This window comes from Convolutriloba macropyga, chromosome 1 (assembly GCF_964194025.1).
Source record: "Convolutriloba macropyga chromosome 1, txConMacr16.3, whole genome shotgun sequence".
NCBI classification, from domain to species: domain Eukaryota; kingdom Metazoa; phylum Xenacoelomorpha; order Acoela; family Convolutidae; genus Convolutriloba; species Convolutriloba macropyga.
The window spans coordinates 44,893,649-44,909,864 of record NC_134468.1 but is presented as its reverse complement, the minus strand read 5'-3'; the positions used below and the strand labels follow the sequence as shown (position 1 = coordinate 44,909,864).

The window sequence follows — 16,216 nt, the reverse complement described above, 5'->3', positions numbered from 1 at the left end:
GAGTTTTGATCACCCTTCCCTTTTTTGGTTTCTGCAAAGATTTCTCAAACGATTTAATCCACTAATTTGCCAAAATTACCGCCAGCGAAGCACTCAAAGCTCAAAACTCAAAGAATTTTGAGTGCCCTGTCTTTATAACTATGTACGATGCAGAGATGTTTCATAGTAGTGGATCACTACTCATCCATTGAGCACATAATCTTACCTAAAAATATCTTACAAATGCTACGGTTAATTTGGATAGGAATAATAAGATATTCAAGGAAGTGAAGGAAGACTGTGTATTACGATCTTGAATTGTAATTAAAAGTGTATGGTGGCTTGCTTGCGATTGATAACTTTTCGATAGAAACTTAGTTCAAAAGTTTTTACGTCTTGTTGTTGCACTATACTACGCTTCTGTCTTTGTTTTAAGTACAATGAAAAGACGCCCGTTTATTCATACATTCCACTTGTCCAGTCGCAATGAATATACTGGTCATGTGACTGGTATTGCCTTTTGTTTATACCTAAGGTCTTTCAAAAAATTTCAATTAGTCGATTAGTATGTTGACTACAAGAGATGTTGTTCTTGATTTCTAAGGCGTTTGAAGCAAGATCTGATTTTGAAAGAGCTAGCAATTACTCTAACAAAATCAACGGAGACAATTTTATCCCACCTCGGCACCCATTCAATTCTCTAACTTTGAAGGAGCAAAAAACCTTGTCAGTGGGCTTCGAGTTGGTGCTTCGATTACCTCAATCAGATTTCATGCGAAAGAAGCAGAGAACATTGACACGTTGCAAAAACTAGTTCAGTAATAAAGAAACCTTAGGAAGTTGTCAAAATACACTTCGGAAATTGCCGGAAGACCCAAATTTGTGATTTAATATCAAACAAAAGCAAAGTGCGGGGTAGGAGGCCCAATTGTTATTATTCTGGCTGATCAACGGACAACGGTTGATTAAGAAGAGACAGACCCGTCTGTACTTCAGATGCATTTGTCAATAAAATTGATTGTTTACTGTTGCATGACGAATGAAAATAAATTTTTGGTTGCCATGGTAAGGATAGAAAAAATGACAGTCTGATGAAAAAGCAAACTGACCGCACTGGAGCCGAAATAGAATTTAAAAAAAAAAACATTTTTAACTGCTAGAATATTTCTAAAGGTATCTTGTCTATGAAAATGGAAAAGCCAAAAATGAATAGACCATTTACCCATGCCCAAGTTGTCAGTACTAGTGCAAGTGTCTCTGAGCGATAAAATTCTACCAAAGGAAATTAAATGTCCTTCAGAATAAAGATGTTTGGATGCAATTGCGTTTTACGTCATGTAGTGCAGCTTAAAAGCGATCTATACTGCTGCCTACAAAAAAGAAGATAAAAAATCTAAGCATTTGAAGTCTTTATAGTAGACAAACGAACTTAAAATTCATGTTCGATTTGATTTGAAAATTAATTGTTTTATTTGCATTTACTTTTGAATAAAACCATTTTTCACATGAGTTCCACTGTTGATCAGTTAGAATTGGGAGTGGCATAACCAATTCTTCATTTGATGAGATGATTGAGAAAACAGATCTTGCAGATTAAGCAATTCAGGAGTACTATGATTACAAGTTGTTTATTTTGATCAAGTATTCATAAATTTCTATTATATCATCTTTTATCAAGTTGGTGTTTTTTTCAATTGAATTGCGAGGACTGAAGTCTTTTGTTCTCGCCACTCTCCTGTACACATTTCAATGCCCCTCTCTCTTACAGGCCTTTCTCTTATACAGTTGTCTGCACAGTTATCAAGTTATTTGAACAAGTGAGGGATTCTTCAATTTCGAAGAATTTCTTCAACTTCAAAATACGAACAATTTCTTAAATCAAATTCAATATATCTACAAAACAGCTCTGAGGCTATTTATTAATTGACTTAGGACCTCAAACGCATTAAGCTTCTTCTGAACTAATGTGCCATCAGGGCGATCAATTTCTGCATGCAATCTGAAGATGCCGTTATAATAAAATTAACAAATGAGACAGAGACAAATAAGTATGCTGCAGCAAACTATTCAGATATCCGTCCAGCGACCTATAGTAACCTCTAAAGACACAAACAGAAATGTTAACCCAATATCTTGCCGGGTGATTTCCCAAGGTAATCAACGGCCAAATTGCAATTAATGGAAAGTAGTCGAAACTCACAAAAGAACAATTAGAAAAAATTTTATCTGAGCAAACAAATATGAAAGAAAAGAAAAGAGCTTTTGATAGATAATCAGCGCTGTTGGAAAGCGCGGTTGATTTTTCGTGTGATATCATAATGCATACAGAAGAGTTTAGTTTATTTCCAAAACAAACAATTATAAGGAAACAACCCCAAAAGAGTGAAATTATTGAAAACTCCTCGTACAAAACCACAGTTATTCAGTTATCACTTATGCAACGAAACAAACCAATGAATGAATAATATGTAGGAAAAGCAGATATAGGGGTTCAAACAGATCCAAAAATATTGATATCATTAAAAAAAACATTGAAAAAGATCAAACTGTCAAAAAAATATTTGCAACAATTTAGTTGATAGTGACCGACGTAAATTTAAAAAACTCACAAAATCAAAGGTCCAGAGATAGTACTTGATGTAATTCTGCATTAAAAAAACACCATTGTGGTGGCTGAAAAATAGTTTATTTTAACAATGAACCCAAGGATGTGAAGGCTTCTCCAAATATTGCATACTTAAAAAAAACCAGCTAAAAAAATCAACATTCACTTTCAATAGTCTGGAGAGTTGCTCAAGTGGAGTCTGATCTTGTCTCAAAAACTTATGCCAGGCAAACACTGGAAGACTATGGAAATTGAACAAGAATTTTTCCCCTTGCTACAAAATCCGCAAACAGGAAGCGGTATCCCGAAACCAAGCACAACAGGGAAAAAAATAAGATCAAAAAGTCAAACAAAAACAAACCAAAAAAAATGCCCTCGTTTCAAAATCTGAGAGAACGTTTCTGCAAAAACTCTACTCATGAACTCCTTCATTGTTCTGAAGCTCCAAATGATTACAAACATACAGAAAATTGTTATTAGCAGAACTGAATCTTTTTTGATACCAAGTCATTAAGCAAAAAGTCACTCAATTGCAACGCAATATGTCATACATCAGCTGATTTTGATAGATATCAGCGAAATTTATTCATTCAATTTAGCACGAACTGACACTTCTTATAAAGCGCATAATTAATTTTCAGTACGTTTTTGTAGCATTTGATGGTCTTTCACAATGCCTTTGAGTAAGGCCAATTAAAACAAAATATTTAACTAAAGCAGCAGATGCGTTCAAAAGCATGATTGAATAATAAAATAACCAAAACATATATGTGTTTTTGATAGAACATATTTTCTAGAAGCTCTCAGAAGATTATGCAGCAGAAGGGCAAATCATTTAAATAGTTATTTCGGTGAAAAAAATTCTAGTTTGACGAACGGCATTGGCAAAGATCATCCATAAGTACCATGAAAAAAATGGACCAATTGCGACATTGACAAGTTTGCCAAAATTGTGAAAACATTAAGCTAACGTGTTAACTATGTAAGTAAACTGGCATCAAACAATGCTATGAATAAGGTACCGCGGATTGTGTCCGTGAGCGCTGAGAAAACTCGTTCTCAAAAATTCAGCTTTTTGCTGGACATTTTACTAGTTTTCAAAAAAAGCAAAGTGTTCAGAAAAAGCTACGAACAATTGATCACCGTCGAAAGTTTTTAGATCACAAATATGCTGACTTTGTTCCCGCCAATATATACCGTCATTGATGCAAACAAGGAAGAAACAGGTTGAACATTCTATTAATCATATTTGCAGCTGTTTTGTGAAAAAAGAAGAGACAATGAATATGAACCGTTTTAACAATGAGTTCACTCTGCATGCTATTTCTTCATTTCTATGGAAATATTTGGATCAAACACTCTGGCTATTCTATAAAATGTTTTAATAATGAAATTAAACTCTCTGGAGACTGGATTTTAGCATCTATGAAATAAATTTTACACAAAAACTGAGCGCGTCGTGAAAAGATATTCGATATCATACAGTCTTTTGGGGATACGCAGGCCCGCAAAGACTCTCTGAATCTATTGTGATTTCTTAGCTTCACAATGGAAATTTTTTTTTCATGACAAGAGAAATTGAGATTGTTAATCAAATTCTAGGTTTTATTAAGCGAAAAAGTTGCAGTGTTAAATTTTTTGTTTTGAGAAACCATTGAAAAAACTAAAAAACTAGGATAACATGAAATATTTTTCAGTAAACATCAAGGAATCACTTTTTCTGTCGAAAAAATACCCAGCATTATGGGCTCAAAGTAGATCCAGATGGAAGCGGAGTACAATTTGGTTATAAAATGAGTACAGTTACTCAAATAAATTAGATAAAAAAGATGAAACAAACGAGTATGTTGGAGAGTTTAATGCTGATTTGAGAATGAAAAAGCACCTAGTTTATTCAGTATTGGTATGTTGGCTACGCTAATGCTGTTATTACGTGTCATCATTGAATAAAAACAACGTCTAAAAAGTGTGTGTTAACTGGAAAAAACACACCAATTGTCTTTTCATAGTGACTACAAAATGTTGACCACAAAATTATTTTATAGAAAACAAAACGATCATTTTGTGTTGAAGTTCCAACTGAGACAGGATAATTGGTTCCTGGATAATTCATTCCAGGATAATCTTCGGGACCAAGTAAAGTTTTTTTGTACTTATCTTTTCAAAAGTTTCCCGACGAGCCTGGATTCGCATTAAGCCGATAAGGTGAAATCCTTGCCTTGTATCTCAGAAGTGTGTTTGGAGATTAAGCTGCGGGAATCGGACGATTTGCTTTACCACTGGCTAAGAGGATCATTCAACTGCAACTTATCGGGAGAGAGCTTTTAAAATCGGACGTTGTTGACCTGGTAGATGTTCTCTCAAAAAATATCACCAAAACAAGCATTGAAAAACACCGCATTGAACATCATAAAACACACACAGGAGGAGGATCATGACAGCGAAGAAGAACGCCAACAACCACCGAGGAAACAAGTTCGAAGTCGCTCAAAAGGGGCTTCAACACCTGTTTTAAAACCTCGTTCATGAACGAGACTATTCTTGTTCAAAAACCATTCAAAACCTTGTTCATCTCAATGTCAACAGTTCAAATAGAAGTAAAAAAGATGTTGATAAGATTTGCTTTTGCAAAAGTAAAAAAAATGGTCGCTTATTTATTACCAATAGAAGCAACTCATAGCCCCCTGAATCTATTTGAAAAACCCACCCTCTTAGGCACTTCTGATGGCAAAACTTGCAAAAATGGCTGCGGTCTACAGCCCGTATCGTCTAATATTGGAATTATGTGGTCTTTGCCGACCGAAATAAGTTATTTGGTTTACCAAAAAAATTTTTGAAATCAAATGAACACTTGTTCAACCATCCGAAGCAAACTTAAAACATGGCGGCGAAACTGCTGCGGATGAGACTGAAACTGATGCTTGGTACAGTTGCAATATTGTACTTTGTTCACCTCTCAATTGACTGCACAGTGTCAGCAAACAGACTATAAATGACAATTGCAAATGGAAATTAAGTTGACCAAGTTTTTGTTGAGACCAACTTTTGACAGAACAAAGACGCAAAACATAAGTTACTCATAAGATAAAAAAAACCTGGAAGCTTAACAACTACTGATGAAAATATGCGAATAAATATACTTTTAGTCAGAGAGCTAAGTGAATGCACGCTTTTTGTGGAAAAGTTGCAGGCAACTTGTTCACATGCGGCAGGCATCTTTATGTCGTGTAAAATTTCGCATTGCATTCAGATGATTGATTGATTATTTTATTGTTAAGTTAGATGACGCTGCAAAGTAAAACAGAGTAAAATTTATCGAAGCCAATTTGAATGCGCGCAAGATGACTTTGAAAAATGACGTTGTGTGCGGTATTGAAAAAACTTTGCTCACTCTCCCGGCTTCCTATCGTTATTTGACTTTTGATACTCTTACCAACTATATTTCTGGATTCTCTGGATTCTATCAATCTCAGTTGGAAACAAGAGGTCCTTTTGTGAGAGAACCATTTCAATCCTAGCATTATGTGTGAACACAAACGAAGCTTTTTTTGTTGTCAATGCTCACAATCTACGAAAATTTATATTAGAACAAATATATATATATATATATATATATATATATGTATATATATATATATATATATATATTGATGTTGGAACAGATATATATGTATATATATAAATATATAAATATGTGCATATGTATATATATATATATATATATATATATATATATATATACATATATATATATATTATATATATATATATATATATATATATATTTATATTTATATATAAATATATATATATATATATATATATATATAAATATCGAAATGCTTTGTCAAAGCAGATAGTACAAAATCAACAATTGATGATAGGCGTATTTAATTCGTTACAATATCAGATTTAGTCCGTACATGCAATGGTTTCGGCATGGCTTTGACAGAAAATCTAAGCCATTTTTTGATTGATTTTTTGTTTGACAAGTACACAAAAATTATGTCATCATGTAAATAACCTGAGCTAACAAACTGTTCAATTTCGGTCAAGCTAAAACTTTTGCGGGCTCGCCCAATATTTTTGAATTATTCATTCTTGGAAAAAAATCTAGTATAATGTTTGTTGACACTGCAAGACAAGGACTGAAAGGTCCGGTATTGACAAATTAATGAATGAAAATGACACGACGAAGCTAAACAAAAAGAACAAACCACTCAAACGTAATTCTATTTGTGTTTCTGCTGCAAACAAGCAGCTCCAAAAAGACAAAAAAATCTTTCTCATAGTTAATATAGCTGCTGCTGAAAATTAAAAGAGCGACCGGTTCCTATTTTGTCACAAAAATTATCAGTTGATGTTTGCCGACCCATTGTAACAGTCTGTTATATCCCAAAAATGTATATATGACAGACCGATTTTGCGAGAAGGAATGCAACAAGCCCAACATTAACTGGAAAATCAACCTATCCAATTTAATAGCTAAAAACTTTTTGATTTTTTTTTATTTCTCATTTTGTTTCCAACACACAAAAAATTAAATTGAACGACTGTCACTCGCCCACTTTGCACTTCACATGATGCCTTGTAGCAAAATATATTTTTGGAAATAGTACATTTTTGCAAATTGAAAGTCCCTTCAGTTACAAAACGAACAATATTAAGAATCAAAAACAAGTTTATCACTAGCACTCTCAAATATATCCAGAATCTTACAAGAGACACCAGAGAGAAAGCCAAATACAAATTATTTAATTTTTTTCAATGATACGCTACTTATCTGAGCAGTTTGAACTTAGTTTATTGCCAAATTTGAGATGACATTGTACCCCGTTTTCTGCTCAACTCTGAAATTGGAGGTCTTTTGGTTTCCAGTTGTCAATTTCGCAATGCTGTTCCTCTTACCCACTGAAGTGAAACTGGTATGGAAAACTGACGCTAGAGAATTGTCACAAAATTCTTCTGATTTCTTGTTAAGTCCTAAGCTAATTGTAGTTTTGAAAACCTCTCTCAAACAGTTTCCAAATTGGTAGAAACTGAGAAAAATTTGACTAAAAAGGAGAACACAGCATAGTTTTACACTTTAGACATGTCTTTTTGCTTTTCTTCAGCAATAAAAAATTTGAACTGTTTTTGGAACTGTATAAAAAAATTGGAGTACACTCTTACACAGCTTCCACCATCGTTTCTGTCAAATTTCGACTTTCGTATCGGAGATGGCTAGTAGACGACAACAATTAATTAGTACCCAGTGTTGAACTGAGAGTTTTTTCTGGTATTTTTACAAAAATCCTGAACTCTTCAGGAGTTAGCGAAGTCTTTTGTTCAAACATGCAATCCTCTGCTGGGTTTTTGGATAAATTTGGAAACAAATAAGGTCCTGTTTTTTCAAAAAATTTCATGAAAAAACTTTGCGGGTTTGGAAAAGTTGAAATATTAACCTCCAAAATATAATCTTTTAATGGGCTTGAAATGCATAGTGTCCAAATTGGTTAATCAATTTAAAGTTTCCTTGTGCTTCTGTGTTTGTAACGCTCTAGCTTTTTGGAGGCGGCAGTTGTCCGATTAAACAATTGTCACCAAAATTTAAAATATTTTCAAATGTCTTGTAAAAACAGGATCAATTATTCCTACGACGCACATGAGTGAACATACCAAATAAGATCAGAAAACTGTATTGAAATGTTACCTTAGATAAACCTTCTATTGGTCTTCTTCCATATTCAGCAAAAGAAAAACAGTTGTGAAGCTAGGTGTGTACTTGATACAGAACATTCTGAGGGCAGCATTGTTACCTCGAGTGGATTTTTACCACCAAAACAAACCCTCACCTTATTTTGGACACTCTGATGTACAAAGCCAGGCAAATTTATTTCGCTAAGATCTCATATGCGTTCCTCTTTCCGAAAAACCACCTCGCACTCTACAAGCCATGCGACAAATCGTCTGATATATAGGGTCTGAAGTCAGCACTTGAATCACCAGACAATCAAACATCAGCCCAGCCCCCCAACGCGAACTAGTAACGCCTGCTGTTGACCCTAGTCCCCAAGTCCCTCACAACAAACAATCGAAGGCTTCCAATTGGAAACAACACAGATCTCGCAGATGACACAAGAACGCCACCAGAGCAATCATTGATGGGTTTATTCCATTATTAAACATTTACTATTTGACAAATATGAAAAACAACGTTTGTTAAAGTTTTTTATCTTAAATTTTATTGTAGTGGTTATTGTAGTGAAAACATTCTTGTGATAAATAGTTTAGACGTTCAGAATTTTGGACGCGTTCAATAAAATAAATAATTTTTCTATTATTTTTTTAAATAAAAAAAAACAAAAAGAGTTAACGACTATTTTAATTCCTTCAGCTCTCACTAAGTTTAAAAAACATTTCAGGCAGGTTTAGTCTCATTCATTGAGCACAATCAATTGTGCTGATAGTGAGAAAACAGAGAGAAACTTGTATTCATCCAAAACAAAGTCTTTATTTTTTTATTTTAATTACAGCTCTTGGCCAAAAAACAAGGAAACGTGGGCACAAATATAACCCTTGTCTCAATTTGTTGGCCATTTCATATTCTCTAGAAAAAGTTGCCTGATAGTAAGGGATCAAAGTGCATTAGCCTAACTTTTCTATTCGCATTTTATTAATAATTTTTTTTATGTTTTATTAATATTTTTGAAAATGAAAAGTTATTTCATGGAAAACTGGTTAAGAATTTTTGATGTGATGATTTTTAAAGCCCTACATGTGGTCTGCAACCTCCTTTCAGAAAAGTTTTTGCCGAACCACTTCTTCAAGTGATAGGAAATCGATATAAATCTTTTAGAAATTTTTCTAATAACAGAACTTATTTCTTTTAGCATGACAAAATACCGTACGATATTTGATATGCTGTACAGTTTTGGTAATCATGAAATTAACTGATAGAATTCATTAAGCAAAAAAACTTAACAATATGCAAAAAGGGGAAATCTAAAATTTTTTTACTGAAATAACATTTTTTTGAGATAAAAGAACCCTTTGTTAAAAAGCCTAGCATATGGATTGGAGAAAACAAGAAACTGACTTCGCAGAATATGAAATATCTCTTCAGCAAAAGAAGTTGACTTCTCTAGAAAAAATTGTTTTTTAAATAATGAAAGGTAATTTGGAAAATTCCTCAGATTTCTTTTCCTAGCTGCTTCCATTACAAAAAAAATCACTCCAAAGACCACGGGAACACGGTTTTTGCAAACAACTGTTTTCAATTAGCAGCATCTGCAGTCCAAACTTTTCGAAAAACCGTGATTTGTGAGGTTTTACACGGAATTTGATATCACCATTCCTCATTAATGACAACGCTCTTTAAAATTACTTGAGAGTTCGAAACCACCAAAACCCAGTGGAAGCTTCCCTCTTTTTTGCAAAAAAAATTAAAATTAATTTTTTCTAGCTTTTAATATTATTGTTGAAAAATTTTCATTTTTTTAATATCAAATCAATGATTTCTAAAATAATATTAGCTTTACTGATGTTTTGATATAGTGAAATATATAGTTAATGGGGAAAGAGGTAAAAAAACACTTCGAGTTCCCTATTTATTTTTAGAAAAAAAACTGTTTTATTGCACATTTCCAATATTTTGCCGCCTTCTCATGATATGAGCATATTTTAGGGCACTTAAAAAACCTCGTGATTATTATGTGATGTCTCATTATAAAAATAAATGTGACGACAAGTTTTTATTTTTTTATAAAATTTTTGGTCGTTTTTTGCGGAAAAAAGGTTATCACTTTGGAATGTTTGAGATAAATTTCAAAACAGTATCTTGGCGCTGAAATTGACCAATCCGATTGGAGTATTTAGAATTTTCCAAAGTTGAAGTTCTACTAATAAGTCGCCATTTATCGTGTTTTCGGTGCTCACACCAGTTGCTTCGTTCAGTCGATTTTGTCGGAAATTCATCCAACTGGTGAAAAAAATATTTACCAATGCCGATATTGCGCTACTACCTACAGCATTAAATACAATTGCTGAAAGCATGAGAACAATTCCTATCCTGTCTAGCTTTATTTACCTGTATTCCAATGCTCTATGTGCACCTTCAGTGCCCGAAAACTAAACTGCCTCTGTTGGTGCAAAACGTATAAAAAATTCTTTGCAACTGCACCAACTGTTGCTGGTCTGGTTATTAGGTATTCAACAAAGCTCATTTAATTGCTCAGCACTTGAATTCTCTTAAATCGCAGGCCATTTTCAGTGACCAATTTCAGCTAAGAGATACACCAGGAAAGTCAAGCTTCAGTGGAAAATTTCAAGCCCCGAAGTCGTCAGGAACGATGTTGCTGAAGAGAACACAGGTCACCCAGATTCTTCTCATTGGTAAAAACTCAAATAAAAAATCTTGGTGCGCGAAATGTTATCCGGTGGACCTCTCAAAATCCAATTTTGAGCCAAAGTTCTGCTGCTGAAACATCAAGGAGGATATGAAAACTCAAACAGGGAATAAGAACAGATTGAATTTTTCACAAACTAGCTCATGACCTCAGTTTTTAATGATGGAATGTACTGGAATATGATGGACAAAATGTTGACAGTGTGTCAACATTTGCTTTGTCAGGAACTTGTTTGACTTTGTAGAAAAGATCCAATTAGATGTAAAAATTGCTCGCTAGAAGCCAATAAATGGCTGCTCTTATATAACTTGCCAATTGCCGCGGTCTCTTCAGCATAAGGAACCAAAATGATCAAAAATCCCTTAAACATTGCTTTGCGGCTGCTTACCATCTGCATGAAAATATCAGTCTCGAACGTCATCGGTCTGCATAACGAGATCAGTCACCAACTCGAACAATGAAAGAATTCCACGAGACTTGTACAGAAATCCAAATCCTGAACAACGTTTGGGTGGCTTCCAAATGCCTCTGGCGTTGGAAATTTAATAAAGGAGTTTGAGTCTCTGAACAATGTTCAAGTGAATGTATTTGGCTACGAGAGAGGCCAGCTATATCACAGTTTTTTACGAACAAGTGTGACCCATTTCAACACTTTTGAACATTTAATTAGCGCAAATTTTTAATTGCCGAAAATCAATTATTTTTACTTGAGACGCAATTCACGGATTGGTTCATAATTGTTATTTTGAACAGAGAATTGCGTGAACGTAAAACTGCTAATTGTCGCCAAAATAGGCTTTCTGAAAAGTGAGTGCAGAACCAGAATATATGACAGAAAATGCTCTGAAAGGGATTTCCCCTCATCCTTTAAAATGATTTTTAAGTGAATTTGAAGTAAACTCCAGAAAAACCAATGTACTATTTGTTGGGCTAATTCCAGTAAGGGCTTCAACAAAATAAGCGTTATGCACAATTCAAGTAATTGTAGCGCAATTATTCAATTGAAGAAAAATCCAGGCTTGAGTATAATCTGATACAACAAACCAAATTTTAAACAATTCGTATTTTTTTGAAAATTAGGGAAAGTAGGACGAAATTCCCAGAAAATCAATAATGGTTCTCAGCGTGTTTCCAACTCATCAAGAGATTGATTCAGCTCAACACAAGCGTCTAGGAACAGCGATCTTCACATTGCGTCCTACATAATCAGGTCGCAGCTTTTCTGGCTGTCCTTTTTTTAAGTTGTCTCCGTACAATTTAAGTTAGAAAAATTTGTTTCTGAAACAGTAACGAGTTGTGAAATTCGAAGAAATAGAGTTGCAAAAACTTTACTGGAGCACTGTTAAGCTAAAGATGAGCAGAAGAATCGCCTTTTTTGAATGGCAGTTTAAAAACTCTTCTGGAAAATATTCTTCTTTGTTACAGATCAAGGTAGTTTTTCAGACTGTGTAACATTTTGCAATTTTGACCTAAACCTTTTTTTTTCATTTAATTCGTCTCTTAAAAACTAAATATGACACATGAAGCAATATGAAACAGTACGTGCTTTCTAATGCTACCTATTTCACCGCAGTTAGTTGTTGTTTTTTGCTGCGCATTTGTTTCTGTTTTTATCATAAATCAGTCGGTGCCGTCAAAGTTATCATGAGCTTTTTAACGTTCATTATCGATAATTGTTTGGAGGAAGCAGGGAGCAGCTATCTGTTTTTTTACTTTAGTGAAACTCTATATCAAACAAAATTACGTTTATTTTTAAATTTTATGTTGTTGGTTGCTTCAGATAATAAAAACTTTCATTTTCTAATGATTGAAGCATAGATCAACCTGAAATCTTATGACTTAGAGCTATCTTAATATGTTATATGATTTTGCCGATTTTATAACCCTTGTTTCTAAAAAAACTATTGTGAACAATCTTAATTTTTCCAAATTTTTGGCCGTTTTTAATACTGTATTTTTGTGCTGTTTTCAAAAGTGGTGTGTTTTTTAAAATCTGTTTTCAAATGCTGTGTGTTCTAAGAAATCTGTCTTGCTTTAGTCTTTTTGACGGTTTCTATATGCAAATGATAAATTTGAAGACCTGCTGGATGCTTCAATTTTTTTCGAATAATTGAAAAGTGTGCCTGATTGTTGTATGATTGTAACGTTGTCTTTTGCCTTCTCAATTCAAGCTTGTACCAACAGATTCAACTCCTTATCTCCTTTTATCGAATTAATTTTTGTGTGAATTATATCACATGAGAAACTTTAAATACTTTGATTTGGGATATTTTGAGAGCCCTGTTTTCTAGCAAACGCCACACTTTTTTTGGCTTTACTCGGAAGTTTTGATACTAGTTCACGTTTTGATCTTATGCTATCGCTGAAGGGTGGTATTTTTTCTAATGACATGCTGTTCTTTGTCACTACCGAAATCTTTATATTGATTTCTATGGCTTTGGCAACATTGAATTGAATACATTTTTAACTGCTTAGTTTTCAGAGATTTCATTCGAGTTTGTTTGCTTTTTCCATCCATTTATGTTGTTGTTTTTTTTATTAGAAGTCACAGACTTTATAAAAGACTGACCTTTGAGGATTATCGAGTAGGTACGGTGATGTGCGTTTGCTTATAATGGTCCTACACCACTCATCCATATTCATGGCTCAAATATCAACCAAATCAAGCAGATGTAGAAGATTAAAATCAAAACAAAAGAGGGTAAAATATGATTTCTAATTTTTAACTTTATCTATTCTTAAAATAGGACAGACAAAAAATTGGCAAGGATTTTACTGGTCTGGTTCATTTTTCATAATTCAACTAGAGCTAATAAAAGTTGAATCAGGTACAACATTTCACAAATAATTGAAATTGGAAACTAACAATAATACATATTCTTCAGCAAAAATCATCGATTTGGTAAAAAAAAATATACAATTCTTTTTTGCCAAACAATCAAATTTCAACTTCTATCTAATTTTCAGCCCAAAGTTCAATTCCTTTGGACCTTCAGACAAAGCTTCATGATTTCTATCTTGGTTTTATCCAAGTTTAAATTATTTAGATTTTCCATAATGATATAAGATTTATTAAGTATCCTAAACATTTATCAATGGACTGGCCTAAAATCAATGCACTGCTCTGTAAATATAATGCCAAGAACACAAATTGAGCGAAATATTGTTAAAAGACAACATAATGGTTGCCCACTGACTTCTGGACGCATCATGGGATTGGCGAAACTAAAATGAACGGAAACAAATGATATAAGAAAATGATGAGGAGACGGGTCCTGAACTTTAATCCAACCAGAGGAGACGCCTCGAACCAAGTTTTATAATTTTTACGCTAATGTCAATTTTTGATGGTTATCAGAACAAGTGAGGGAAAAAAGCAAAAAAAAAATGAAGACTATATAAAAACATGAAAGTTATCCGATCAAATCTCGTTGTTTTGACAAAATTAACACAATTTATCACCAATAACGGTATATTGTGCACAACGAGTGAAAAAAGGAGCAATTTTGATTGGAAGTGACATTTGAAAGGCAATATTTTCTGAAAATTAGAAGAGTAAGATTTAGGAAACATGTACTCTCAAATAGAGAAAACGTATTTTTATTTTAGAATCAGTATTCTTATAAAATACTAATGTAATTGATCATTGCTAAACTGTGTTTCTCATTGCAATGAGCGACTATGCGCTAAAAAACATTATGATTAAAGTAAACCAACAATTGAAGGCAATATACAACACCGGAAATGTGTTTTTATCAAATTCTCGCGTGTAACATTTCTGCGGCGAGATTGTAAATAATTTTTTTGTCCCATTATGCTCATAAAACATCAAAATTGACAAAATGTTTGAAAAAATTTTTAAAAATTGGATTCAAATTTTTGTGTTATTTTAACAATTACTTTTAGAAATTGTCTCAACAAGTCCTCGTCAAGTTTTGCATAACAGTTTCGGCGGGGAACATTAGTAAAGATGGGATGCCAAAAACGAAATTAAAATTGCAATATTTTTTTTGCTGTAGGCCCAATTTTTTAAGAAAGAATATAAAGAAGACTTAAATGAACAGTGACAATCCTTGAGTATTGACCAATTGCCATGAACAAAATTTTTAAAAGATTTCCTTTTGTTTTTGGGCTTTGTATTTGTGAGTTGGCGCTTGTTTGCGTAATATGTGGTGTTTGTGTATGTACCTCTGTATCTGTGTCATTCCTATTGTACTACATTTATCTATCTGGAATGTGTTGAAAAGTTTTTGCTTTTGTGGGCGCATTTTTTGGTTCAAACAGAACAAGTAATTTTCTTCGATGCCATTAAGGTGCTTTCGCATACTCTCAACGGTTTCTGAGACAGAATTTGAATGTTGTTTTCGCAGTCTTGATAGGTATGTTGGAATATTCTGTGCTATGCACAGACTCGCACGAGCCGTGCTGTTAGTTTGAAATAAAGGTCGTACCTAGCTGTGCGTAAGCACAGATGATCGATTCTCCATTCTTGAGGACAAACAATTTGCTAATATAGGAAAGGGCTGGAAAAAGCATAAAAATTACCTGGCAGGTTTCCACGTGTTCCTGAAGGAGCCGCAAACTAAATGACCCGCAAAGGACATGAGCGAATTAGCAGCGGTAGGGTTGTACGGGGGCTGGTGGTTAGACTGCAGGGCGCCCATGCCTCCCACTTCTTATCACTCGCTGCAACTCTTTCTCCTCAACAACCAAAATATCCTCTTTTACCAAGTCGGTCAGAACTCCTGATATGTTGGTCAACACGTTAAGTCTTCAAGTGAAGCTGCACAGCATAACACAAGAGTATAAAAAGAAGGGTGGTGGAAGTTGTTTGAGGAAGTACAAAGAAATAATAGATTTATCGATTAAGCGGGGAACAAATAGTTCTGGGCACAAATTATGTGCTCAAAGTGCTTTTGATAGCTATATCAGAGGTCTTACACAGGTATTGTTTGAGATATTTATTGTCTAGGGAGTTCAACCTATACTCCATAACTACATACACATGTAAAAGAGGGTGTTTTTTGGCATAAACATTACTTGGCAGATTTCAACCGGGGCAGTACTTCATATCAACTTCACAACATTTGCTACAAAAAGTCTTCTTATTCCACTTGCTCTTTTTGCAGCTTTAAAGGTTGTAATAAGAAAATCGTATTTTTTGACGTCAAATTTATGTCTGAAGGATTGATTACATTTTCTTGGAAACAAAAGCAGGTTATGGAATGTAAACAAGTGAACTGAA

The 16,216-nt window shown here is 33.8% G+C and overlaps 1 protein-coding gene across 1 annotated transcript in view; it reads right to left on the bottom strand.

Moving 5' to 3' along the window:
• Positions 1–15,945, bottom strand: part of LOC142349390 (uncharacterized) — a 35,331-nt gene extending 19,386 nt beyond the window's left edge. The window contains exon 1 of the mRNA XM_075400916.1: positions 15,517–15,945. Coding sequence (XP_075257031.1) covers positions 15,517–15,635 — 119 coding nt within the window. The 5' untranslated portion in view covers positions 15,636–15,945. The remainder of the gene's footprint in view (positions 1–15,516) is intronic.
• Positions 15,946–16,216: the final 271 nt, after the last annotated feature.